We start from the raw sequence: 25,628 nt of genomic DNA, 5'->3' as shown, positions 1-25,628 counted from the left end.
TGCAGCCCCCAGCCCTCCCAGCACCCACCCCGTGGGTGTCCCCGGGCACACGCATCTCCCTGGGCATGCATGCACTCAGGGATGGGAGGCACCCGGGCAGCACACTATAAATATAAGTTTTATTGATGTGTGACATCCAACAAGTACAGCTGGCATCTCAGAACAACTGAAATACGCCACAGCATCTCCACCTGCTCAAAAAGCTCCCAGACACCTGCTCTGGACACACCAGCAGCCAGCTGTGACCAGGGCACCCTGTCCCTGAGGGGCACTTACCTACCTGTGCAGCACAGCCCAGAGCCAGCAGGACTCTGCCAGCAGCCTTGTGCTGTCCCCAGAGCCCAGGGACTCACCCCTGCCCTGCCTGGTTCCTGCCAGGCTGCAGCTGGGGGCAAGGCAGATGGACCTGGGCAAGGGTGAGCAAAGTCCCTTGGCCATGGAGCTGTTACCTGCATCTCATTTCAGCAGAGTCCCAGGAAAAAAAAAGTCCCAGCTCAGCCCTGGTCGTGTGGGAGCACAGGTCCCAACAGCTGCATCTCACTGCATGGTCCATCCCTGCCCTGTCTCCTGTGTGCAGGACACAGCACAACCTCCTCTGGGGACAAGGCAAAGGCTGGGAAGCCACGAGGTCCAGCGTGGCAGGGACACACCAAGAGATCCCAAGCAGCCCCTCTGGCCCTGGCACCAGGAGCTCCCGGGGCAGAGGAACAGGACAAATGGTGTCCACACACCGTTGAGAATGAAACACTGTTTTATTGCCTGATTAGAGAGAGAAGTGAAACCCTGGGAGAAGCCTCATCCCCTCCCTGCACTCAGCCAACCTCCCCTCCAGCAAACCCTGGCACCAGCTGGGTCACAATGAATTTTGCTTTTCTTGTGCGTGTGACAAAGGTGGCCTGGACATGCATGGAGGTGAGAGGCCACGTCCCTGCTTCCCTGCCAGCATTCAGAGCACACAGAGGGGGAGAGGCCTGTGGACTGAAAGAGCCAGGCTACGGGGCTGAAGCAGTTTTAGATGGCTAGAGGTCCCACCAGTGCTCCCAGGAAGCCGGAGCCATGGTGTGAACCACATCCTCATCCATTCAAAGTGCATTGCAAGGGAAGGCAGGGGGCAGGAGGGCAGAGGAAGTGTGGAGGAAGAAGCCTGCTCTCCTCCATCACACTCCTCCAGATTATCCAGACAAGTTTCCCGGTGGGATTCCTGTAGCCAGAGGCACCCACAGCCCCACTGCCTTGCTCTGATAAAGTGCATCCTCACTGCTGTGTGCCAGCCCAGCACGTGGGTGCTCCCCACCCACTCACAGGACCCCACACCTGACAGTGTTATTGCCAAGGGGACCTGCACAGCCCTGGCTCACTCTGACACACAGCATCTGAAGAGAGCATCCTGGAGAGAGCTGCTGGGCTGGAGGAGCCAAGCTTTGCTCCACTAAGGACCCCATCCCTCTGTCGTGACAAGGCAGACACAACCCCTCTCACCCAGTGCTGTGGGGCAGGGACACCTGGGCAGGAGAGGAGCAACAGACCCTGAGTGCACAGCCCAGCCATGCCAGCCTCTGGGGCTCAATGCCAACGTGCTCAGTCCCATCACATTTCCCTGTGCCTTCCACCACCTCTGGGATTGTCCCCACTGAGAGGGGAGGGGCAATGGATGGCCCGGTTCTGACACCTTGGATCAGTTCACTCCTTGGCCACCACCGAGGGTGCCTTAGCCTGGGGCAGGCTCTGCCAGACCCAAATCCTTTATGCCACCCCTTGCCATGGAGCAAAGCTGCACCACTGCCAGCTCCTGGGGATCCATCCAGGGAAAACTCCCCAGCCCAGCAGTGCACACTCTGCACAGGACAAGGATTAAAGAGCCACAGCCCAGGAGCAAGACAGAAGAAGGGCATCAGTCCCAACAACGTGACAGTGAGACAGAGAAGGGTGACAGCTCCACTGCCCCCCTGGAAATCCATCCACCTTGTGACAGAGGAGACAAGGGGACCATTCCCTCTCAACCCTGCCCCTGCAGCTGTGGTTGGCATCACCCTGCCCAGGAGACTGCAGCCCCCAGGCTGGCCTGGCTTCCAGAGCATGGCACAGGGCTGCCTGGGAAGGATGATCCAGGAGCAGAGGGGAATATTGTGAGGGAGAGCTGCAAGTCAGACAAGAGTGCCTGTGGCAAACCCCAGTGCTCAGCATGGAAAGGGAATCAGGGCTCATCCTGCTTCCAGCTGCTCTGCAGAAGCAATCACAGATGTGCAACCACAGCACTGCTGGCCAGGCAGGGGAAACCCAGCCTTGCTGAGAGCCCTGCACCAGTGCTGTCACACATCTGCCACCCACCAGCAGGCCAGCCAGACACTGCTCTGGGGAGCAGCCTCAACACAAGCACAAGCAAAGAACAGTCTCAAAAGATTTTGCTGAATTCTGGCATTTGCCCTCCTCCAATCCCTGCTGTCCAGAGAGTGCCAGCAGCAGCATCTCTCAGACTGCACTTGAACCAGGGCCCAGCACACCAGGATGGGCCAGAGCTGCCTTCCCCATGTCCATGCTCACTAAAAAAACAAACAAACAAACAAACAAACCCCCACACGGTTTCCCCTGTGCATGGGTGACCAGTGCAGCCCAGCAACACCAGTGCCAGCCCTGTGCTATGGAGCTGAGCAGTGTGCTGTGTTCCCAGCACAGCAAGATGAGGCTCCAGCCTCAGCTCTGTTCCTTTGGAGGGTCGGCGAGGTCCCCAAATGCCTTCACCCTGCAAGGGTTGTGGAGAAATGGGGGAGTTCAGAGGAGCCACCAGGGACACTCTAACAGGGACCTTTTCCTGACACCAGTCACCAAGCACCAAGCCCTTCCCAGTGCAAACAAGCAACAAACCACTCTGAGATCTCAGCTGCCTTCCAGTTCTGGCACTGCTGGGATCCCCTACTGCACAGCATTACCCTGGGAAGGTTGCACAGTGAGGAGGATGAGGATGAGGATGAGCATCCCTGGGGCTGGCATCTCCTTGCAGAGCTGGTGCTCATCCTCCCTGTCCTGCTGAGACAACCACGGTTGTGCTGGGGAAGAGGAGTGAGACAGTGCAAGGGAAGGGCTCAGGGACAGCTCTTCTCCTGCAGGAGAGGTTCCAGTGGTGGCATGGCTGAGCCCAGCCCTGCTTGGCAGACATCTGGCACTGGGAGGGCACAGGAACCTAAATCCTCCCCTCTCCACACAGCACTTGAAGGGACCAGTCACTTTTCTCCATGTTGGTTGATGTCATCTTCTTGGCTCAGACCCCAAAGGTAACAGGGACTGAGTATGACACTCCCTAAGGTCCAAGAACACTGTCCCATTCCCAAGAACCCTGCTGCACCCCCAGGCCTGAAGATCCCATCTCTTGAGGATGAGCAGAAGTGTGAGACAGAGCTCCAGCTGCTGGCTCCCTTCCCCTCCACACAGACTGGGAAGCAGTGGGGTTTATAAAAAAAATAAGGGAAAAAACGAGGGAGGATTCTGCAGAAGGAAAAAGGGGATGCAGCAATTTCTGTGGCTACAGCAACAGGAAACCCTAAAGCCTTGTGCAATTTGGCCTGCTGCATCTTTGGGCTCTTCTTAGCACTGACACACGTGCTGCTGGCCAGGGCAAGCAATGGGGCAGTGCTCTGCACTACCAATCTCTGCTCTGCACTGCTCATCCCTGCTCTGCTCCACCCAGCCCTGTTCCTCCCATCCCTGTTCTGCCCAGCCCTGTTCCTCCCATCCCTGCTCTGCCCATTCCTGCTCTTCCCATCCCTGCTCCACCCATCCCTGCACTGCCCATCCCTGCTCTTCCCATCCCTGCACTGCCCATCCCTGCTTTTCCCATTCCTGCTCTTCCCAGCCCTGCTCCACCCATCCCTGCACTGCCCAGCCCTGTTCCTCCCATCCCTGCTTTTCCCATCCCTGCTTTTCCCATCCCTGCTCCACCCATCCCTGCCCCACCCATCCCTGCTCCACCCATCCCTGCACTGCCCATCCCTGCTCTTCCCATCCCTGCTCTTCCCATCCCTGCTCTTCCCATCCCTGCACCTCCCATCCCTGCTCTTCCCATCCCTGCTCTGCCTCCTCCCAGCTCCAGCCCCAGAGCTCTGCTCTCCTTGCCCAGCACACAGCCACCTCCATGGGACTGTCCTGGGTGTCCCGACGTGTTTAGTAGGAGAAGGGCAGTGCCATGCAGAGGTGACAGGAGGTGACCCCCAAGCTCAGTGGGGTTTGGCAGTCCTCAGAGAGAGGGTGGCACAGGGCAGGGCTGTACAAAACTCCCGCAATGACGAGTGTGTGGAAAGGTTAAAACAGTTCCGAGATGTCTCAAATCCCTTCTCGACTGAGCCAGGCCTGGCTGGCACCTCCCGACGCCTCCGATGTGGTCCATGACCTGCTGGGAGCACTGTGTCCAGCTGCAGGATGGTCTCTCACAGCAGGTCGGGCCCAGGAATGGCACCGGGGCCCCCTGGGACCTTTTATCTCTCCGATTTGACTTTGTACCTGAGGACCAGGTAAGCCAGGAGCCGCAGGATGACGAAGAAGATGCCCAGGATGAGGAAGTCCAGGTAGAGCTTGGCCTCCTCCACGTCCAGCTCCTGCAGAATCTTGATGGGTTTTTGGAAAGGGCAGAAGTCCTCCAGGCACTCCAGGTCCTCACGCTCCATGGCATAGATGGTGAGGATGACACCTTCAAAGCCATACCTAGGGCAGAGCACATCACAAGTCACTCTGTGCCCAGGGCAGGGAGCTTCTGGCCAGAGCAGGGGTTCCCCACAAACCTGACATAGGAGACGTAGGAGCTCCACTGCAGGTAGGTGGGGATGGTCTTGAAGCTGACAAAGAAGCCCGAGAAGAGCAGGACAGGGATGGCAGTGACTGGTCCCACAAAGGTGGCCACCTGGGGAGCATTGGAGGGTGTCACATCCCTGCCCCAGGCACTCTCAGTGGGCATCACTGCCCTCTGGCCCTCTCTGCCATGCACCCCCTGACCCTCTCCTTCAGTCTCCACGTGAGAGGTGAAGCTGGGGCCACATCTGACCTGCAGGGAAGTGGAAGCAGCTCCGATGAGAAGCCCCAGGGATTGGGCCACCAGGGCTGTGGCTGTGGCCAGAGCAGAGAAGAGGAGGAAGCGTGTGGCTTCGGGTGGCTGTCCCGTCATCCAGTACACGATGCTGCAGTATGCAATGGGGCAGATCACCTGCAGAGGGGTAAGCAAAGAGACTGCTCTGCTGGAGCCCTGAGCATCCCCACCCCACTGACCCTGCCTGGGGCATGGGGAGATGCAGGAAGCCCCCTCCAAAGCCAGACCAGGGCACTGGCTGTGCCAAGGAAGGCACATCAGCTGTAGGGCCAGCCTAAAGCTCACCTGGAAGGGCACATCTGCCATGGTTTTTGCCAGATAATAGGCTTTCAGGCTGTACCAGTAGTTCAAGTGTTCTCGCAGGAATACAGACATCTCCTGGGGGACTGTGTGGGAAGAAGGAGTTAGCAGCCAGCAGTGCCCTGGCCTGAGCTGCTCCCACCTGCCCTGCTGGAGGCAGAGGTGATGCTGCCCCAGCACAGGCCACCAGGCAGCCTCCTGCCTGCACCACAAGCTCAAATCTTCACCAGGAAAAAAAGAGGCGGTGGAATTTCAGTAGAGACTTTCTGCATGGAAATGTCAGCTTGGCCGGGGTTTTTTTTAGGCAAACTTTTTGAGGAAGTGAGAGGTGAAGCAGCTTCAGCTTCACAGAAATTTTCCTCACAAAAAAAAAAAAATAAAAAATCCAGCATCCTGTTTTGAACCAGCAAGTACGTTATTAAATTAAATAAAAGCATTAACTAAAGGGCAAGACTGCAATATACCTAAACAGAAGTTTTCACACCATTTAATTCGATTTTTTTCCTCTCCTTCCTAATTTCCCCCCTCCCTTTTGTTGAATTCATCTGGCTCCACCACACACTGCCCTGAACACACACTCCCACCCAGCTGGAGCATCCCCAAGGGTTGGGAGCAGCGGATGGGATTTGGGGGCAGGAGCTCCTTACAGGTGAGGATGGTGGGCATCAGGGCAGCAAACATGAGGAAGAGCATGGAGAAGAAGAGAAAGCCAGTGTTGTTGAAGACTTTGCCTGCATCGTTGCCAATGTGGAGGTAGAGCAGCCCGATCAGCACCCCGATGCAGATGTGGGACATGAACCGCAGGTGGGTCAGCACCTGCAGGCAGAGAGGGTACAGGGGCTCAGAGAGACAGAGCTGCACCCCACGAGCACCCCGGGGAGCAGAGGACACTCTGCTTGCTCCTCAAGGGTGATTCCATCCCACTCCTATCTCTGCTTGCCCCCAGACCCCATCCCCTCACCGTGTCCCTGAGGATGCAGATGAAGGTTCTCTTGAAGAGGATGCAGAACTGAGTTGAAGTGCTGGTGGCAAACGTGTGGCTCTCGATGTGGTCCACGTCCTACAAGGCCACGGGGCAAGTCAGGGACACGGGGTCAAGCTCACAACATGGGCTCCCTGCTAGGATGGCACCCAAATGCTCCCAGGGTGCCCTTTGTGAGCACCCCTGGTGAGAACAGGCACTGCCAGCCACATGCACATGTTTGTCACAAGCACTCCCTGTGTCCAAGGGGCTCTTGGGCATCACAGGACATCTGTGCACTGTGGGGCAGGGGTGTACCTGGGTGGGCACCCTGTCACCCTGCTACTCCCTGTCACCAGAGGAGGCCTCTCCCACCCCACTCACCGTCACGCAGTGTGCTGGGCAGGATGGATCTGCCTTGTCAGGGCTGCTCTTCTTCTCAGCCATGGTGCACATCCCATTCTGGACAGCACGGAACAGGACAGGGTTGAGGTCCCCATACTCTCCTGAGGCCACCTCAATAACTGTGGAGAGAAACAGGACCCCTGACAGGTGCTGAGCCAGCTCTGGGCATCACTTCACTCTGCCTGTCCATACCATGACCCCGTGGAGCAGGGGAGCCTAACAAAACCCCCACCCTGTGATGTTGCACCCCATGGCACCAAACCAGCTCCAAGCCACCCTCTGCTTGCACCCACAGGTCCAGCTGGGGAAGGGACACTCACTGAAGTCGGCAGGGTTGTGGTATGTGGGGCAGTAGAGTCCAAGACCCTTCAGATAGGGGATGAGGTTGGTCACGATGCCTTTGAAGATGCACTGGCCCTGGCTCAGGATGTAGAGCTGCAAGAAAAAGCCAAGATATGCAGGTGCAGAGCAACCAGGGGCACCCTCCCCTGCCCCTACCCACCTCCCTGCCCTTAGGGTGGCACCGAGCACCCTCGCAGACCTCAGCTCTCAGGGCTGTGTTCCACACAAGCCTCAGGTCAAACAACTGCAGCCCATCCCTCCCATGACCTCTCTTGTGGCTCTTGGGGCCAGGAGGACCCTGCAAGCCCTGAAGAATCCCCTGTCCCAGCCCAAACCTTGTCGAACATCTCGAAGAGCTTGGCACTGGGCTGGTGGATGGTGCAGATGATGGTGCGCCCACCCTGAGCCAGGGACCTCATCAGGGAAACCACCTGGAAGCAGGAAGCACTGTCCAGACCACTGTGGCCACGCAGGATGGGGTGGAGGAGAAAGAGACAGCAGAGAGAGAAGGGGAGAGCTGAGAATGAGAAGATCAGTGGAGGAGAGATCCCCACGCAGCCCCAGCCCTCCTGGGGACCCGGTGAGCAGAGTCACACCCCACCCTCAGCTCTCACAGCCCTCCAGATGCTGCTGGCCACATCTCAGTGTCCCCCAGCAAGGGAAGGGCTGGGGGAGAGGGAAGTCCTGGCCCCCCATGGGCTCACCTGGTGGGCTCATCAAAGAACATGACAGGAGGGTTGTTGACCAGCTCCAGGGCGATGGCCAAGCGCTTGCGTTGGCCCCCAGACAGGGAGATGGTGCGGGTGTAGGAGCACTCCAGCAGCCCCAGAGCTGTCAGGATCTCATTCACCTGTGAGACAACCCCATTCACCACAGGCTCCCCAACCCCATCCCTGCAGATCTCCATCACCCTGAGCCCTTCAGCATCCTCTGGTCCCATCTGGGTCCTCCCTTCCCTACTGTCGCAGAATCACACAGAATCCCAGAACCATCCGGGCTGGAAAGGACCTCTGGGATCAAGTCCAACCCCTGATCCACTCCCCCCGAGGTTCCCAACCCATGGCACTCAGTGCCACATTCAGTCTCTTATTAAAAATCTCCAGGGATGGAGAATCCACCCCTTCCCTGGGCAGCCCATTCCATTGCCTGATCACCCTCTCTGGAAAGGATTTTTTCCTAATATCCAACCTAAACCTCCCCTGGCAGAGCTTAAGCCCATGGCCTCTTGTCTGACTGATAGAGCCCAACCTCCCTCTGGCTCCAACCTCCTTCCAGGGAGTTGTAGAGAGTGATGAGGTCTCCCCTGAGCCTCCTCTTCCCCAGCCTGAACACCCCCAGCTCCCTCAGCCCTTCCTCACAGGACTTGTGCTGTCCCTCTCTTGTGAACAGATGAGGGGGCCTGGGACCACCTTCCTCTGCACTTACCAGCTCCTTCTTCACCTCCTGCTTCTCACTCAGCTTCAGGTTAGCAGAGACCTGCAGGGAGAGGACAGGCAGGGAGACACAACTATCAGATGCAGGGAACATCCCTGTCTGGCTGAGGATCGGGATCCATGGCTTAGGATGAAGGGAGCGGAACCAACAGGCTCAGAACCCTTGGAAATGCCTGATGGCTCAGTGTACAAGGACACAGTGTGCCCTGCAGGCTTCCTGGCTCCCAGCTCACTCACCATCATAGCCTCCAGCACGGTGAGGTGTGGCAGGAGCATGTCATCCTGCATGATGTAACAGGACATCTTGCGGAAGGTGCGGAGGTCCCGGGGGCGGCCGTTCACCAGGATCTGTCCCTTCATGCCAGTCTCCCTGCAGGGAAGAGGTGTGGAGGGAGGGTTGTAGCACAGGACCCCCAGTCCTGCTCCCCCCAGACCTCCTGGTTTCCCCCCAGCCTCACCTGTAGCCAGCCAGGATGTTCATGAGGGTGGATTTCCCAGCACCTGAGGGCCCCATGATCCCAATGAGCTCCCTCTGGCAGAACTTCCCTGAGAGGCATTTGAGGAGAGTCTTGTAGCCTGGAGGGACAGAGCAACACAGGTTCAGCTTTCCAGACCAGCAGCACTCCAGGGACTGAGATGCTCTCCCAGCCCCTGGGGGACCTCAGGACCTTCGTGCATCATGCTGAGTGAGGTCTGCATATGCCTGAAGGCCGTGTCTGTCAGCACCCCCACAGCAGATGTCATTTCCAGCATGATCCCTGACCCTGCTCCTTGGATGGCTTGGATGCACCAAAGAGGCACATGCTCTGGATGATGGATAAGACCAGGGTCATCTGCTGAGAAAGATTATCAGGCTATGACACAGGTCCTGGCCACGTTGTCAGATCCCAGTCCCCAGGGCCAGCGGAGAAGGGCAGGCAGAGTCCCCAAGCCCACTGACTGCCTGGTTGTTGCCATCTTTGGCATTCATGCTGTGACACTTGGCAACAAGCAGCGCTAATCAGACCAGGAATTATCTCTGCTTTAAACGGAGCTGATTAGCATTTTCCCGAAGAAGAAACATGATGTGTCCAGGACAGGGAACAGGCACAGCCTCAGGCTCTCAGGAGTCGCTCCCAAAACACAGCTCTGGCAGGAGAGCAGCGGAATGAGGGTGCTAGGACAACGCTGATCCACGGACCAAACCTCAGCATCTTCCTGCTGGAAACACGCCCTCCCTGCACTCCACGGTGGCCCTCGGTGTTGGGCGAGGGGAACACATCCTTCCCCTGCCCACAGGCTGGGGCAAACCTCAGGACCAGCCCAGTTTATGGCCCTAGGTGGGCAGCCCCTCCAGTTTGTCCCGGGACAGCGGCTCCAGCACCGCAAACCCCCGGTCGCCCCTCTGCACCCCCTCGAGTCAGGCACCCCGCATCCAGGAGAGCTTCTCCTCGGCACAGGGGCAGTGAGGACCAGCAGGGTCGGGCAGGGGGCTGTGCATGGTGACAGCAGAGCAGAGATGCCTGGCAGCCCCCCCGGCACCGCACACCCCGCTCCAGCACCGCGCATGCTGCTCACGTCGGCGCCACTGCAGCTTGCGCAGCGGTTACTCGCGTTCATTGACTGCCAGTAACCTCCCGAGTTATTTATTTAATTTTTTTTTTTTTTTTTTTTTTTTTAAGCAGCCTGCCAGCTCCTCTGCCTGGCCAGGGGGTGAGAAGAGCCTCTTCCTCTGTCACCCCAGCATCCTGGTACCCCTGGGGATGTGGCTCTCTGACCCTTTTCCCCTCCCTCCCTGCAGAGCACTGTCGTGTAGCCCATCCCCAGGATTCCTGGGTGCTACAGCACACTCTGCCCTGGGGAACCCGTGGTTCTTCCTGGGGTGCTTCCTCAGCAGCCCAAACCAACCAGCACACCTCACACTGGGAGATGTCAGGGCTGCTCCCACTGTCTGTCAGTGCCTCAGTTTCCCCAGCTGCAGAGCATGGCTGGGGACAGAGTCAGAGGCCTCATCCAGCACTGCTGGCTGGCAGGGCACCCCACTGAGCAGCCCTGCACCCTCCGACTGCTCACCCCAGGTTCCTGCTCATCCCTGCCTGCCTCCAGCTTCTACCGATCAGCTTCCCTTCCATCTCATGGGGATGCCTGATTGGCATCCCATTAACTGAGAGAGCTAATTAAAAGAGACTACCACCCACCAGCTGCCATCTGCATCCCCTCTCCACTCCCTAAGCTCTCGGCCAGAGTCACAGACAGCAAAGGGGCCGTGGCCTCAGCTGCACAGGGAGTCACTGGAGAGGAAATCCCCTGCAAACCACACATTATTCCTCTTGCCAGGCTCTGAGCAGAGGCCCCACTTGGGGTCTCCTGCAGCCAACACACCCCACACAACCTTCATACCCCAAACAAGAGCACTGAGGAAATCCATCCACCCTGGCTGCTCCTGAGCCAGGAAACCTGCCCGATTTCCCTCATGCAGCCCTGGCCAGAGACCTCCCCGGGACACCCTCTGCTTTCCTCCGGTGTTGCATAGCAGCAACTGCTGCAGGACATGAGCCTGCCCTCTACCCACGGTTACCCAGCAAGGACAGAGAGCCAGAGCACGGCTGCAAACTGCACCCGGAGCTCCAGCAGACCCCAGGGCTGGACAGATGGATCACCCAGCCAGCCCCCACTGCTGCAGGGGACAGCAGGGCAAGTGCAGGGGGAGCAGCTCCAGCATCTCCTGCTGTGGCTCCCTGCTGCCATGCAGCAAGGCAAGCTCCCACCAGCAAGGCAGAGAGCTGAGGCTGCAGAAGTTGGGACTGCCTGGGAGAGCAATCTGCAGAAAAACGATGAATCCCAGCACAGAGGAAGATGCTGGGGACCTGGGTGGGATCATGGCATGCAGAATGGGTGAGGAATGAGCTATCCCTGGAGGTCCCCCCCCCCCAGCCTTTCCCCAGCTGGCAGCTCCTACCTCTCTTCCTCCACCAGGAACCTTCCCGCACAGAGTAGGAGAGGTCAATGAACTCAATGTTGACGGCCGAGCGCTTCGGGAGGTGGGAAAACCTCTGGGCCTCTGTGATGTGGTTCTCCACCTTCTTCAAGTGGGTGGTGAGAAGAGGGGCATCCGGGGGGCTGGCGTGGCACACCGTGTCCTCCAGGGCAATGGAGACACAGGCAGGATCCATGCCCTTCTCTGCCATCCTGCTGCTCTGTAGGAAAGGCAGAGGGATTGACTCAGGACTCAGGCCCCTCTCTCAGGACCAGGGACTGCAGAGGCCAGGGACCAGACCATACAAAGCTGTCATTTCAGACCTTTCCTGCTGGCTCCAGGTCTCACTGCCCCTCTCTGCCCTGTGTCATTGCCCAACTGCAGTCTAACAGCCACAGCTGGAGGGAAGGATGGACCTGGATGTGACAGCTGAGCCTGCACCAAGGGGCTCACAGCAAGGAGCAGCTGATCAGCTCCACAGTCAATAATTCATGCACCTCCAGCAGCTGGGTCCAGCTCTGGCAGCAAAGCTGGCAGGATGCTCACCTCCCCAGACCCTGCCCTGCTTCTGTTCACCATGGTGGGTGCAGGGTGGGAGGTGGGAGAGCCAATTTTCTGCCCTCAGTGGGGGACACCCAGCTGTGCCTTGATGTCCCCAAGGGCTCACCAGGAATTATCCCTGCCTGATCAGGCTGGAGCATGGGGGACACACGTTTGGGGTGCAAAGCAAACACTGTTCCAGTTTCCTGGGTGAAGCATGCTGGGCCTCACCCCAGCTCCTGGGGCAGAACAGTTCTGAATGGATGAGACCCTCAGATTTAATAGAACTGGGAAGTGGTCCTGCTAGTGCCAGTCCTTCTCTGCCTCCCTTGGCTCATTTCACCCTCCTGCTCTTACCTGCACAGCCTGAGAGACCAGGCCAATACTTCACTGGGGCCATTGCATGATGCTAACACACACATCTTCCCAAATGCTCTCTTTCTGGGCAGTGCCTTCTGCCTGCAGCCCTCCCCACAGCTGCCTGCAGCACAGCCAAGCTCCTTGCGTCTCTGCTTGGCTTGAGGACTCTCTGCGGTTCTGGGGGGGATGTTAAAGCCAAGCAGGGTGGGGAGCATGTAACCCCGGGTCCCACTGCAGCACCAAAGACTGGGAGAAGGGTAGGGGATCCCCTCAACACTGTCAAAAGGAGCCTGAGATGTGCCGGAGCGGGCAGGGCAGGGCCCATCACCCCTGCGGGGCTGGGCTCCTAACGTTTTGCTCATCCCCATCTTGCCGAGGCGCAGGATGCAGGCAGCTCCTTGCCACAGCTGCAATGCACACACACACACAGAGAATTTCCCTGCAAGGGGAGCTCGGCCTCGCCAGGAGCTGCGCCGAGATCTTCCCAGCCCTCACCCCGTTGCGGAGAGATCCTTTACAGGGCTGGCAGAAAGCCAACCCCAAGCCCTGGGGAAGGAGAGGTGGGAAGAAAGGGCTGCGGGACCCCAGCACTCACATCCCCCTCTCAGCATCAGCGAGGGCTGGGACACGCTGGGCACAGCGGCTCCGCCGTGGGACCCAACCTCAGGGTGCTGGCCAGGGGGGGCTCGGGGGGCTCCAGGCAGCGAAGCGTCCTCGGGCTCACCTTGACCCCCCGGGCTGGGCGGTACGGGGAGCGCTGCATCCCGCGGCTGAGAAGAGGGCTGGGGAAGGCAGCTTCGCCCGGGATGTTCTTCCATCACCCCATCTCCCCGCCGGACCCCTCCACCCCCCCTGCAGCCCCTCCGGGCTCACCTGGAAAGCTGCGGGCGCGGCGGTTCCTCTCCTCCTCCTCTTCCTCCTCCTCCTCTTCTTCCTCCGCAGACAAAAGGGCGATGCCCGCAGCGGGGGCTGCGGGACGGCGCCGGGCAGGGAGCGGCTCGGAAAGACCCGTCCGGTGCTCAGAGCCCGGAACCGGGCTGGGTGCTGCCCCCGCGGGTCCCCAGCCGGGGTCTCCTCCCCATCCCTCGGCTGGGCTGGGCTGGGCGGTGGGCGGGCAGGGCAGGGCCAGGCGGGGGCTGTCCGGAGGGAGAGGGTGGGGGGCTCTGCCACCCCAGCAGTGGCTATCAGCCCCCCGGGCCCGGCTGCCCGGCGTTGCCCTTCTCCGCCAGCTTTGTCCCCGCTGCTGCTGCCTCCTCCCGGGGTGGCAGGATGGGCAGCCCAGGCAGGCAGCGCTGCCAGGCAGAGAAAAAAAAAAAATCCTCTTAAAGGGACCGGCCCTTATTTCCCTCTCCCCGCAAGCCAGGAGGCCTTGAGCATCCCCAGCGCAGAAGCCCGGGGAGTGCCAACCCTGTTTCCGCAGCACCCTCCCCCTGCCTGCTCACCCAGAGAATCTTTCAGGCAGGAACAGACCTGTAAGGTGACCCAGCCCAATCTGTGAACCACGGGGCAGAGCCCAACGCGGCTCCCTCTGCTGCCACCCCAGCCCAAAGACCCCTGAGCCCGATGCCCGATGAGTCGGCTCCTGCTGAGCCCTGTCCCAACCTGGGACAACCTTGTGTGGGCACAAGCTGGGTTAAACCAGGGCTGCACCACTGAGCACTGCCTGGGGAGCCCATATTAACCCTCCAGAGCCAGGGCTGGGGGGGTCAGAGTTGCCCACAAAGGGCCAGGGTGCCCTCCTGGAGCTTTATCCCCAGCACACACTCCCCACACACCCAGCTCCCCGTGGGGGATCTGCCATCCCCCTGCAGCACCGTGCCTGGCTCCATCCTCCCTGTTACTCACACCTCTCACCCACCACTGCACTTAAACATGAAAGCCATATGGAAATGAGTGGCACCGACTAAAGTATTAATTAAAAAAAACATCTGCTGAGCTAAGGAGAGCTTTCCCCTCCCACAGCCAGCGTTGGACTGGGATGGATCTCAGCGATTTGCTCCTTGGAAGAGGAGGATCCGGGCAGAGGAGAGGCTGTGGGGCAGGGAGAGGAGGTAATCATGGAGCCAAGTTCCACATGGAGGCTTTAAGTCATCTCCTCCCAGATCACAAGGCATGCTGGACACAGCCAGCTTGCTCTGCATCATTCAGTATGTTGACTCCCAGCCCCAGGGGGTTCAGCCCAGGCCCACTCTGCACAGCACAAAGCAGCCCTGGTGCTGGGACTGAACCCCCTGGATGCTCAAAGCCTTTTCAACAGCTTGGGGCTGGATTGGGAGCTCCTGAGAGCAAACTGCAGGGAACACATGCAGCTCCCTGGTGCAGGGGAAAGCACAGTGAGCTCACCAGGGAGAGCAGAGTCTTCCCTGCCACTGGAGAATCACAAGATGGGGCCAGGCAGGAAGGCAGCCCCGAGACAGAGTCCAGAACAGCTCTCAGTTGACAGCCTTAGGAGTGACAGAGCTTATGGAAGGAGCACAGGGATGCAGACAGATGGCAAAGGGAAGCAGACATCCAGGGTGGAAGCCTCCTTTGGCCACAGCCCTGGGCAGCTCTACCCAGAGGAAGCTGTAAGGAGAGCAAGAAGAGCAGATTTTGAGTCCTTTGCCTGCCCCCAGCTCTCCATGTCGACCCTTCCCATGAAACAGGCCCTTCCCAAAGGTGGGCAGCCACCCAGGACTCACCACAGGGGACGTGGCAGTCACACTCACAGATGTCACAGCGCAGGAACCAGCGGGCCCAGCCCGAGCTCTTGGGGACACAGTCTGAGACCTTGATGCAGCCGTGGCTGAAGGTGGCTCCCAGGTGGGTCTGGGTGCTGCAGGAGGAGGAGCACTTCCCACTGATATCCTGCTCCCTGATCTCAATCCGACCTCGCAGGCAAATCCCTGGAAAAGCAGGACCAGAGAGCATGCCCGGAGGCCCTGGAGCCCTCCTGGGAAAACAGGGATGGGGGAGAGTGCTGCTCAGGGGTACTCACGGAGGCAGGTGGGCTTGGGGGTCCAGTGACCATTGGACTGGCAGGCACTGGCTGGGTCTCCCAGCAGCAGGAACCCGGGCTGGCAGCTGTACCGAACCACTGACCCGACCCAAAAGTCATTGCCATGCACCACGGAGCTCAGCTCTGCTTCGGGTCGCCCACAGTTCACTGGGGACAGAGAGGTTCCAGGGGGCAAAGTGGGGGCAGCATCCCCTGCACAGGGTGCACAGCAGCCCAGGGGATGCACCCAGGGAAGCTCTGGGGCCTGGGCAAGCTCTGTGGGTGCCCCAGGATGTGTCCTGCTCTGGCCCAAGGCCCAGGCTGCTGGGGGGACCCTACCCGTGTGTGTGTGGCACAGACCCTGCCCTCCCCAGGCTTGGCTGTGCCAAACCCTGCAGCCATCGCCCCCCCAGGGACCCCCCTCAGCCTCTCTCCCCTGGCTGTACCTCTGCAGAAGGATTTGTAGCCCAGCCAGCAGCAGCTGCCATCCCCACACCGGCTCCTCTTCAGCTCCTTGTGCTTCCCCTGGCAGCCCCCCAGGCAGATGGGGGCTGTGCCAGACCAGTAACTGTCCATGGCTGCTGGGACCACAGAGAGCAAGGCAGAGCAGGGCTGGGGGCTGAGGGCCACCCTTCCCACCAGCATCCCAGCCTTCAGAGACCCACACAGGGGTCGTACAAGCCCAAGATCATCTTTTCCACCCCCAAATCCCTGCTGTGCTGAGGAGTGCATCCACCAGCAGCCCCATTCCCATTCCCATGCCAAGCCTGAGCACAGGGATGTGGCAAAAGTCTTCCCCCTGCTGAGGAAGACCTGTCCAGCCAGGTGCCAGCAGCTCTAGGGCACCCTGCAAACCCTTTTTTTCCCCTCCCAAACACCCTGTTACCTTCTGGGTCCCCACAGGAGACCAGTGTGGTCAGCATGGTGAGGAGGAGAAGTCCCATAGCACACACTCTGCCCTCCTCCCTTTGCCCCTCAAACCAAAGATCCCCCCCTCTGCTTGCCCAGGAGAAAGTGAACTTGGTTTCCATACACAGAGGGCAGGAACGTGCTACAGGACACAGGGGAAGGGAGGAGACATTCCCTTTAATGCCAATCCTCTCCCCAGCAGATAATCTCTGGCAGATTACCCTCCCTGGACCCACTGTTTAAAGGGACAACTCCTCCCAGCCCCCACAGCCTCCACTCCCACTCCACCTGGCCCCTCATGCCAGGCAGGAGCACCCAAGGCTGAGCTGCCAGCAGTGCAGCCCTGGCCTTGGCAGCAGAGCCCCTGCCTGCTGGAATCAGGGCCAAGCTGGAAGTGCTGCGAATGCAAACCTGGCTGGGGGCCCTGCTCTCCAAGATCTTGTCAGCCCAGCTCTGCCAAGCACCAGGCAGGACTGGGGAAAGCTGGGAAAGGCCCTGGAATGAGCTGGCAGCTCAGGGATGCAGTCAGAGGGACAGCCTTGCCTCACCCTGAGCATGAGGTGCTCAGCTTGTCAGGGAGCAGAGGCACAAACACCAATGACACCCCCAGTGTCTGTGATTAGAGAGAGAGCAGATGGCCAAGGGTTTAGCAGGAAGTGATTCCCTCCATTAACCTGGAATTCCAATGGCTTTTCTTGAGAGAAGAAGCAAGGGGGAAAAAGTCAACGAGCAGCCCAGGAGACCAGCAGGGTGGCTCCCTGCCTCCACCTGTGCCTCACACACACAGGCTGGTGAGGGTCACTGCAGGGACAGTGCCACCAGGGTCACACTGCCCTCATCCAGGCCACTCAACACAGGGCAAGGTGGCTCTGCTCACCAGATGAAGCTGCTCTCTGTACTGAAAAAATGACACTGCAGGCAGTGACACTCACACAGCAAAAATCAACCCCACATCAGGGCAGCAAGAGTGTCCAAGAGTGTCCTGGCCTTCCAGTGCCACCCCTGGCACAACAAATTCTCCCAGACAGTCACCAGCTGCACCACACAGCAGTTTGGTGAAGATCCTGGCAGCTCCTCATGCTGCAGAGCCCGGGCTCAGCCCCTCACCACACACAACACAGAAGAGCAGGGCTGGGCTCACTGCTTGGCCTGGCAGCCTGGCTTTTATTTGCTTCACCAAAATGCATTTTGCCCAACAGGAGCCTAAAGCCCAATGTGGGGGGGACACCCAGGGAAGGACAAAAGCCCTCAGAAGCTTTAAATTCCCCAGTTTGACAGAGCAGCAGAAGCCTGCAAGGGACAGAAACTCCAGACCCCCCTCCCAGAGGTCAGTGCAATGTGATGGGAGCAGTGGTGCCACCACCAGCTGAGTGACCAGGGAAAGATGATGGGCAGGGAAGTGCTGATGAAGGCAGAAGTGGAGCAAACCATCCCCTGGAGAACAAAGTCCAGAGAGGAGCACCCATCTCCCCAGGGAAGGGGGTTCAGCCATGGTGTCTGCTCAGCACCCCATCCTGCCAGGGGAGATCCCAGCTGAGGATCAGGCACAGCAGCAGGACTCACACCACCAGGGAGTGACCAAGAGAAGGCCTGAGCCAGGCTGAGGCCAAACCTCCTGGAATGGAAGGAGTGGCTTTGCCAGTCCCTGACCTTTTCAGCTCACATCACTTGGGTATCCCCAATGGAGAAAAACCCCTTCCCCTCTCCCCATGCTGACCAGCCCAGCAGCACCAAGGAGCAGGGCAGAAAGCCACCTGCAGGGAGGTGGACAAGCTCAGCTCTTCCCTCTAAGCACTTCCCAACCTCCCTCACTGGCACATCCCATGGATGGAGCAGGGGAGCAGCTCAGACAATCTGGATTCCCAGCTCCTCTGCTGTCTTCTGCAGTCTGTCCATGACATTTTCCTCCAGCTCCATAGCCAGCCCACTGGGTGCTGCCAACTGCTCCTCTGAGGAGGTGCTGGCCATGACATAATACACAGTCTCACTCTCCCCCTGCTCGTTGGTTCTGTTCACCACACGGATGATGGGGTTGGATGAGGAGCTGGATCCTTGCTCTGGTGACACTGCTGCTCCTGGAAGGGCCCTCGGCTGTGCTGGCTCAGGGCTGCCAGCAGAGGAAGCTGCAGAGCACGGCGGGGCCTCCCGCAGCTCAGTGATCCTGTTATCCACCGAGGGAGCCTCTGCTGGTGCCTCCAGAATGATGCCCTGCAGGTTGCCCTCCCCCTCAGGCAGCACCACACACTCAGTGGAGCTCTCCAGGGCTTCCCCCTGCTTCTCTCTGTCCTTCAGCAGCTGCTCTGTCAGCTCCACGCTCTCGTAACGCACCAGCTGCAGCCTCATGTACCCATCCTCGTGTTCCTTGTACCTGAGCAGAGAGAGGCAGGGCTGATGGAGTCACTGGATGCTGCAGCCCTTTCCCAAGGGACAGGCAGGCAGCAGCAGCCTGAGGCAGCAGCCAAGGAAAGGGCACTGAATTCTAAGCTCCAAAACCCAGTGCTACAGAGGAGCCTGCACGTAGGATAAAAACCCCTTCAGTCCCTACCCCTAAAGCCCATCCATGTGGCAGCTTCTGGGCCTTTTCCCAGCCCTCTGCCACCTCCCAAGCCCATCTCCTTCCACCACGGTTTCATTGGGAGCATTTGAAGTGCATCCTCTTCCCCTCCCAGCTTTCAGACTCTGGGAATCCTACGGAGTTTCCCAAAGCAGATTCAGCAGAGGCATCTGCCAAGAGATCCATCTGCAGCAGCTCCCACCTGGAGCTGGGCCCTGCCAAGCTCACAAGAGCCTCACGTGGTGACAGAAAGTCTGATGGCACCACTGCTGCCCCTGCCCCTGATCTCTGACCCACTGCTCTGTAGCTGTGCCAGATCCCAGTGCATGCTCACTGCCCAGTGCCTCCCAGACCCTGGGGATTGGTCTTGAGCAGGTGACAGGCAAAGCTCAGACAGAGCTCAAGTGCTGCCAGGTCTCTGCTCCAGTAAGACACAAAGATGCAGATCCAGCACTAGGGAAGAGGGAGTGAGGAGCTAAGGATGGGCAGTACCTGAAGCGAGGATGCCCTGAGGGCCACTTGAACTGGTGTTTCTTCCTCAGGTGCACAGTGAGGTTGTTGCCACGGGTGAAGCACTTGTCACAGACGTGGCACTTGTACCGGGGCTCAGAGTCACCCTGAGGGGCAGAGAGAGGGATGTGGATACCACACGAGCCCACAATCAGAGGGCCTGGTACCCAGGTGGATACATGGAAGGAGGAACACAGGTTTTGGGAGAAGATTGTCAGGACAAATCCTCCCAGCAGCAGGAGAGGAAAGCAACCTGACCTCACATTGCTTGGGCAGCCCCGGACGCTTCACACGACTTTAACTTCTTTCCCCCCTCGTGCTTTTGTACAGCACGTTGCTCTTTGTGTTTCTGAGCCCCTCTAGGAGAGAGCACAGAGCAGAGCAGCCCCCTGCCCCCTTCCCACCTCATGAACTTTCCGGTGGTGGAGTTTGATGGAGCAGAGGGAACGTGCAGTGAAGCTGCAGGCTTCAAACTCGCAGCGATAGGCGGGCTCCTTGCTGTGCGTGTCCAGGTGCTTCCTCAAGTCAATGAGATTCTTGCAGCTGAGAGGAAATGACAAGGGAACAAAGCTGAAGGGTGTGGAGCAGCCGTGTGCTTCCCCATCCCCATCCCGGGCAGAGGGGAAGCTCTGGGAAGCTCTGCTCCTCACCTGTAGTCACAGTAATCACACTTGAAGGGCCGCTCCTCGCTGTGCCGAAAGCGAATGTGGTTGCGCAGAGAGGAGGGGAGGGGACAGGTCATGTCACACAGGGGACACTTGTAATGGTTCACTGGATGGAAGAGAGGGAGCACCACGTCACCAGGAAGCAGGGGAGAGCACGAGCTCTTCAGGGCATCAGCTGGGAGAAGGGGACTCGACTCACCGTGGTTCCTCATGTGGTCCCGGAGCAGCCTCTCTGTGGCAAATCTCTTGGAGCAGTGGGAACACTGAAACCTCTGCTCTGAGCACCAGGGAGGAGAGGGCAGTGAGAAAAGAGACCAGAGCAGAGAGAACAGCACAAAAAGCAGCAAGGGAGAAAAGGAGGCAGTAACAGTAGAGTTGGAACCCTTCTCTCCAGAGGCAGCAGTCACTGAGTACAAAGCCAAACCAAAAAAAAAAAACCAAAACAAAACCCCAGACCCCTTGCAAAGCCCAATTTGCCTCCCCTGGAACTGGGGAGCAACCACCACACGAGGGAACTGAAGAAGCAAACCCCACAACTGCCCAACTGCTGCCTTTGACTCCAGCCCTGGATGGTTACAGGAAAAAAAAACCCAAAACCCAAACAAAAACCACCTCTGTCTGCTCTGTCTGCAGCAACATAAGCCCCATGAACCCTTCAAGAGGAAACATCTCAGCCCCCCACGAGTGTCTGTGAGTTCCCCAGCACCAGAGCAGCCAGGGTGTCCCCCAGCACAGCTCCACAGCAAACCCCAGGGGACACCTCCCAGCCCCCCCCTCTCTCCCCCAGCCCCCAGGAGCTCACGGTCCAGCGCAGTTTGGCGTCGGATGTGGTCAAAGAATTTGGTGTTGTTGGCAAACATCCCCCCACAGGTGGGACAGGCCACCACCTTCTCCTGAGTGTGGCTGCGCAGGTGTTCCCGCAGCTTGCAGCGTCCCTTGAAGGTGCAGTCACAGTCTGAGCAGGAGGAACAACAGGCAGACACAACAACAACAGTTAACAGCCCCTCGCCGGCGGGGAACCACCCGCAGCCCGACCCGACGGGAACCTTCCTGGTGCTGTTCTGCCCTGCTGCTCCCAAAAGCAGGAATACTGGGATTCTGGAGAAGAGGAGGCTCAGGGGAGACCTCATCACTCCCTAAAACTCCCTGGAAGGAGGTTGGAGCTCAGGGGGGGGTTGGGCTCTATCAGTCAGACAAGAGACCGTGGGCTTCAGCTCTGCCAGGGGAGGGTCAGGTTGGATATGAGGAAAAAATCCTTTCCAGAGAGGATGATCAGACACTGGAATGGGCTGCCCAGGGAAGGGGTGGATTCTCCATCCCTGGAGGTTTTTAAGGAGAGCCTGGATGTGGCACTGAGTGCCATGGGCTGGGAAGCACGGGGGGAGTGGAGCAAGGGTTGGACTCGATGATCCCAAAGCTCCTTTCCAACCCGGATGGTTCTGGGATTCTGTGAGTGGGTTTAGTGCCTTTAATCCCAAGCCAGGGGCTCCTGTCTACCCACAAACATAAAGCACAGCAGTGAGAGGTGGGTTCAAGAACTGTGGGAGTGGATCACTGAATGATCCCAGAGGTCCTTTCCAACCCGGATGGTTCTGGGATTCTGGGATACACAATTGGGGTGGAGCCCCAGCACTGCAAAGGGGTCAGTGGCACAAGCACAGGAAAGAGAAATTATTGAAAATAAACTGGAGCCTTTGCTTTTAGGTATTAACTAAATATAAACATAGGGGTAATTAATTAAATTAATAAATTAGTTTAACTGCCTCAAGAGAGGTTGGAGTGAGGAAGGAAACAGCCTCTGCTCCTTAGTGAACTGTGATAAGACCAGAGGGAATGGATGGGAGCTGCTCCAGGGGAGGTTTAGGCTGGATGGTAGGAAATATTTTTTCCCTGAGAGGGTTGTCTGGCATTGGGATGTCCCAGAACAGGGGTGGAGTCACCATCCCTGGAGGCATTTAACAGGCTTTTGGAGCTGGTGCTTAAGGACAGGGTTAGTAGTGACTGTGGTGTTATCAAAGGTTGGGCTGGATGAGCTTGGATGAGTTTCCAACCCAAACATTCTGAGCTTGACATGAAGCACTCAACTAGGGAACCCTGCAGCAACATTTCACTGCTGTGCACAGGTATTTTAGAAATTCAAGAGGTCTCTCTGACACCCTGCCAAGGAGAGCAGAGTTCTCCTGCACAGGGTCTGCAGCACCAACCTTTCCAGCCACACAGCACCACGTGGTTCTCCTTCCCTGCTGCCTTGTACTCTGAGCAGAAGCTGTGATCCTCCACGTGGCGATAGAACCACTCAGGATTGTCAAATGTTCTCTGTTGGGGAGCAAGGAGAGAGGGAGAGAGCAGGGTGAAGGGATGAGCAGGCACAACAGAGACTGGCACAGAGCTGGAGCTGGCAGGCAGGACACCAGCAGCTCTGCCTCCCACATCACAGAGGAAAAAGCAAAACTGGAACCCTTTGATCTCACCTCACAGTATTCCCAGAGACACAGGAAGTTCTCCTGGATCTCCGGGATGATATTCCTGCTCTGGAAGTCCAGCTGGCAGTGGGTGACATCTGCCTGGCTCTGCAGGGCCCTCAGCCCCCACTGCTTCAGCTTGGTGTGGTAGCAGTGGAAGTAGACGTGGCGGGTGAGGTCAGCTGAGCTCTCTGGGGAGCAGAACCCACACTCCTGCCACAGGCAGGTGAATTCCTCTGCAACACAGAGAGGGGAGATCCAGCTGGGCTGGGCAAGCTCAGGTTGCTGCACAGAACCCTCACAGTTTGGGGTTTTTTTTCTCTTCCTAGAACCAACCCCAACTCTCTCTCCTCCAGAACCACAGAATGTTGAGGTTGGAAGGGACCTCCCAACCCACCCACCCTGTCCTGGTTTGGGCCAGGATAAAGGTGATTCTCCTTTCTTTATCAGGGAGGAGAGAGAGATTAACAGAGATTAACAGAGAGAGATTAACTTGCACAGAACCCTCACAGTTTGTTTTTTTTTTTTTCTCTTCCTAGAACCAACCCCAACTCTCTCTCCTCCAGAACCACAGAATGTTGAGGTTGGAAGGGACCTCCCAGCCCACCCACCCTGTCCTGGTTTGGGCCAGGATAAAGGTGATTCTCCTTTCTTTATCAGGGAGGAGAGAGAGATTAACAGAAAGCACCTGGTACTGGGTTTACCTGCCGGGCCAGTGTTAAACCCTGACACACCCCAACCTTTTGCCAACTCCATAACCCAACTCTTCACGTCCCAATGGTCCAAACACCTGATAAACACCTCCAGGGATGGTGACCCCACCCCTATCCCGAGCCAGCCCAACGCCTGACAACCCCCTCACTAAAAACAAACATTTCCTAACCCCAAACCTCCCCAGGCTCAGCTCCCCTCCCTTCCCTCAGAGGCGAGGGGGGCCCCGGCAGCCGCAGCCGCTGCTCCCTCCTTACCGAGCGGATCCATCTCGTCGCGGGGCTCCCCGGGAAGGTGCTGCTGGAGGTGCCGGGTTACGTGTTCGCAAAACTCCTCCATGCCCGAGGCCACGTAGCTGCACAGCTCCCACTCGCACTGCAGCACCAAACCCTCCGGCCCCACGGCCCTGGCGGGCGCCATCGCGACCGGGCCCGCCGCTCCTGCGGGGCGAGGCGGGGCGGGGGAGATACCGAGGGCTGCCCTCACCCCACCGACCCAAACCGGCCCGGTCCCTGCGGGAGGAACGAGCCCCCGGCGGTACCGAACCGCGCTGGATAAACCCGGGCAGCCCCGAACCTCCGGAACCCGCCCCACGCAGCCGGGGGGAACCGGAACCCAACGGACCGGGCCCGGCGCGCAGCCAATCCCCGCGCAGGAAGCGGCGGCGAGAGTGCAGCGCCCCAAAGGGCCCCCCCGGAAATGGCGCCGGCGCAAAGAAGTTCCAAGGGAGGTTAGGGGTGAGCCCGCCATCCCAGCTCCTCCAGAGATCCCCGGGATTAACCCGGCAGCATTCCAATGGGATTGTTGTGTCCAGAGAAGCACGGGACGGGGATCAGAGCGCTGGAGCATCTCTGCTACTGAGAGAGTTGGGGGGATTCAGTCTGGAGAGGAGAAGGCTCCGAGGAGACCTCATTGTGTCCTTCCAGGGGCTCCAGGAAAGCTGTGGAGGGATTTGTGAGGATATCAGGGAGTGATAGGACATGGGGAATGGATTCACACTGCAGGAGGGGAGATTTAGATGAGGTGTTAGGATGAAGTTCTTCCCCATGGGGTGGTGAGACCCTGGCACAGGGTGCCCAGAGAGGTGGTGGGAGCCCCATCCATCCCTGGAAGTTTTTAAGGCTGGAAAGGGATCTGAGCAACCTGAGCTGGTGTCCCTGGGACTGAATGATCTTAAAGGTCCCTTCCAGCCCTGAAAATTCTATGAAATTATACAGAAAATCTTAGTCAGCTGCTTTTCCAGATGACAATGTGAGCTCAAGAGTTGGATCTCACCTAAAATAAGTCTGACTAAGTCTTTATCTTGTTTTGTGCAGAACCCTTTTGTGCAGTTTTTGTTTGTTTTTGTTTTTTTCCCAACGTAATTGTTTCCCAGTCACTCCAGAGAACCCCTGGACTATCAAGATGCTGCAAAGCTTGAGTGGGGTTGGGATTGACTTGATTTATCCCACCCAAAGTGTATAAACACCCAGCAGAGGAGGGAAAACTCTCTGGGAAGTCTGCCAGGAGGCAAACTCAGTTTGTAGCCAGGACAGCCCTCATCATCTCTTGTGACTTTACACCTGCCCAGGGCTCTCTGCCTTTCCTAGGACCTCTCAGCCAAATCTGAAACACCTCTGGGCACCAGGAGGGGGTGGCCAGGGATGGAGAGGCCAAAATCAGATTTGTCTTATACAAGAGGGCATATATATAAATATATAGCTATATATCTGGTGAGACATACATACAGGAGCTGAGGTCTTCAATGAGCTTGGTTGTGTGATGCCCTCTCGGTCCTGAGCTCCCCCTCTGAGCAGGCAGAATTCCCTGCAAGTTAAGAACCCTGGGAATTATTCAGGAATGCCTCACCCATTGGCCTCCCAGCCCAGGACACGTGCAGCTGCTGCTCTTTGCATTTCATTTTTCTCCTGAAGGAAAAGAACAATTGCACTTAAAAGCCAACCCCAGCAGCCCTCCCCAGGCACCCAGTTCACACGAGAGACCAAATCCATCTCCAGCCCAGTGCTGGGGAAAGCAGAGGGAATTACAAAAGGGCAGGGATCTTACTTACCAGAGCAGCAAGCTGGCAGCAGACTGCACAAGAGGAGAAATATTTAATTAGGAGGGAGGCAGTGGCGCCAGCCTTGTCCTGTGAGCTGAGCACAGCAGCACTGCACACCAGCCTGCTCTGCTCTGCTTTCCTGCAGAAAAAAATCCTTCAGAGCTCACCTGCCCCTCCCCAAAGCCTCCACTCCCCTTCCTCAGAGGTTCTGCCACTTATGGTGCAGGGGAAAAATCTCCTGTGGGGAATTTATCAGGATTAGGATAAAAGCTCCTGAAGGAGAACTTGAAGAATCACAGAATTGGCTGGGTTGGAAGGGACCTCAGAGCTCATCAAGTCCAAGCCTTGATCCACTCCCCCCGTGGTTCCCAGCCCATGGCACTGAGTGCCACATCCAGGCTCTTTGGAAATATCTCCAGGGATGGAGAATC

At 58.1% G+C, this 25,628-nt stretch overlaps 3 protein-coding genes across 5 annotated transcripts; all 3 read right to left on the bottom strand.

Moving 5' to 3' along the window:
* Positions 1-101: 101 nt before the first annotated feature.
* Positions 102-14,859, bottom strand: ABCG4 (ATP binding cassette subfamily G member 4). Of its 2 annotated transcripts, XM_071769254.1 has the most exons (16): positions 14,712-14,859; positions 13,242-13,660; positions 11,451-11,688; positions 8,971-9,088; positions 8,750-8,882; positions 8,505-8,555; positions 7,784-7,929; positions 7,415-7,538; positions 7,058-7,172; positions 6,717-6,856; positions 6,333-6,431; positions 6,019-6,187; positions 5,357-5,457; positions 5,030-5,188; positions 4,770-4,888; positions 102-4,692 (listed from the first exon to the last, which is right to left on the bottom strand). In XM_071769254.1, the coding sequence occupies exons 3-16, from the start codon at positions 11,677-11,679 to the stop codon at positions 4,467-4,469; spliced, it is 1,929 nt and encodes a 642-aa protein (XP_071625355.1). In that variant the 5' UTR covers positions 11,680-11,688; positions 13,242-13,660; positions 14,712-14,859; the 3' UTR covers positions 102-4,466. The 2 variants fall into 2 exon arrangements, with proteins under 2 accessions (XP_071625355.1, XP_071625354.1); XM_071769253.1 differs by lacking the exon at positions 14,712-14,859 and having other exon boundaries at positions 13,242-13,823.
* On the bottom strand, positions 14,259-17,230 carry LOC139807842 (sushi, nidogen and EGF-like domain-containing protein 1). Of its 2 annotated transcripts, XM_071769259.1 has the most exons (5): positions 16,232-17,230; positions 15,792-15,923; positions 15,346-15,513; positions 15,050-15,253; positions 14,259-14,933 (listed from the first exon to the last, which is right to left on the bottom strand). In XM_071769259.1, exons 1-5 carry the CDS (start codon positions 16,374-16,376, stop codon positions 14,920-14,922), a joined length of 663 nt encoding a protein of 220 aa, XP_071625360.1. In that variant the 5' UTR covers positions 16,377-17,230; the 3' UTR covers positions 14,259-14,919. The 2 variants fall into 2 exon arrangements, with proteins under 2 accessions (XP_071625360.1, XP_071625359.1); XM_071769258.1 differs by lacking the exon at positions 16,232-17,230 and having other exon boundaries at positions 15,792-16,086.
* A 156-nt stretch (positions 17,231-17,386) lies between these two features.
* Positions 17,387-23,969, bottom strand: HINFP (histone H4 transcription factor). The gene is made up of 9 exons (XM_071769252.1): positions 23,414-23,969; positions 22,455-22,681; positions 22,188-22,299; positions 20,786-20,938; positions 20,183-20,260; positions 19,969-20,089; positions 19,723-19,861; positions 19,301-19,425; positions 17,387-18,622 (listed from the first exon to the last, which is right to left on the bottom strand). The coding sequence occupies exons 1-9, from the start codon at positions 23,904-23,906 to the stop codon at positions 18,100-18,102; spliced, it is 1,971 nt and encodes a 656-aa protein (XP_071625353.1). The 5' UTR covers positions 23,907-23,969; the 3' UTR covers positions 17,387-18,099.
* Positions 23,970-25,628: the final 1,659 nt, after the last annotated feature.

This window comes from Heliangelus exortis, chromosome 26, assembly GCF_036169615.1.
Source record: "Heliangelus exortis chromosome 26, bHelExo1.hap1, whole genome shotgun sequence".
Taxonomy (NCBI): Eukaryota; Metazoa; Chordata; class Aves; order Apodiformes; family Trochilidae; genus Heliangelus; species Heliangelus exortis.
Note: the sequence above shows the minus strand (reverse complement) of the source record. Positions and strands in the feature narration are given on the sequence as shown.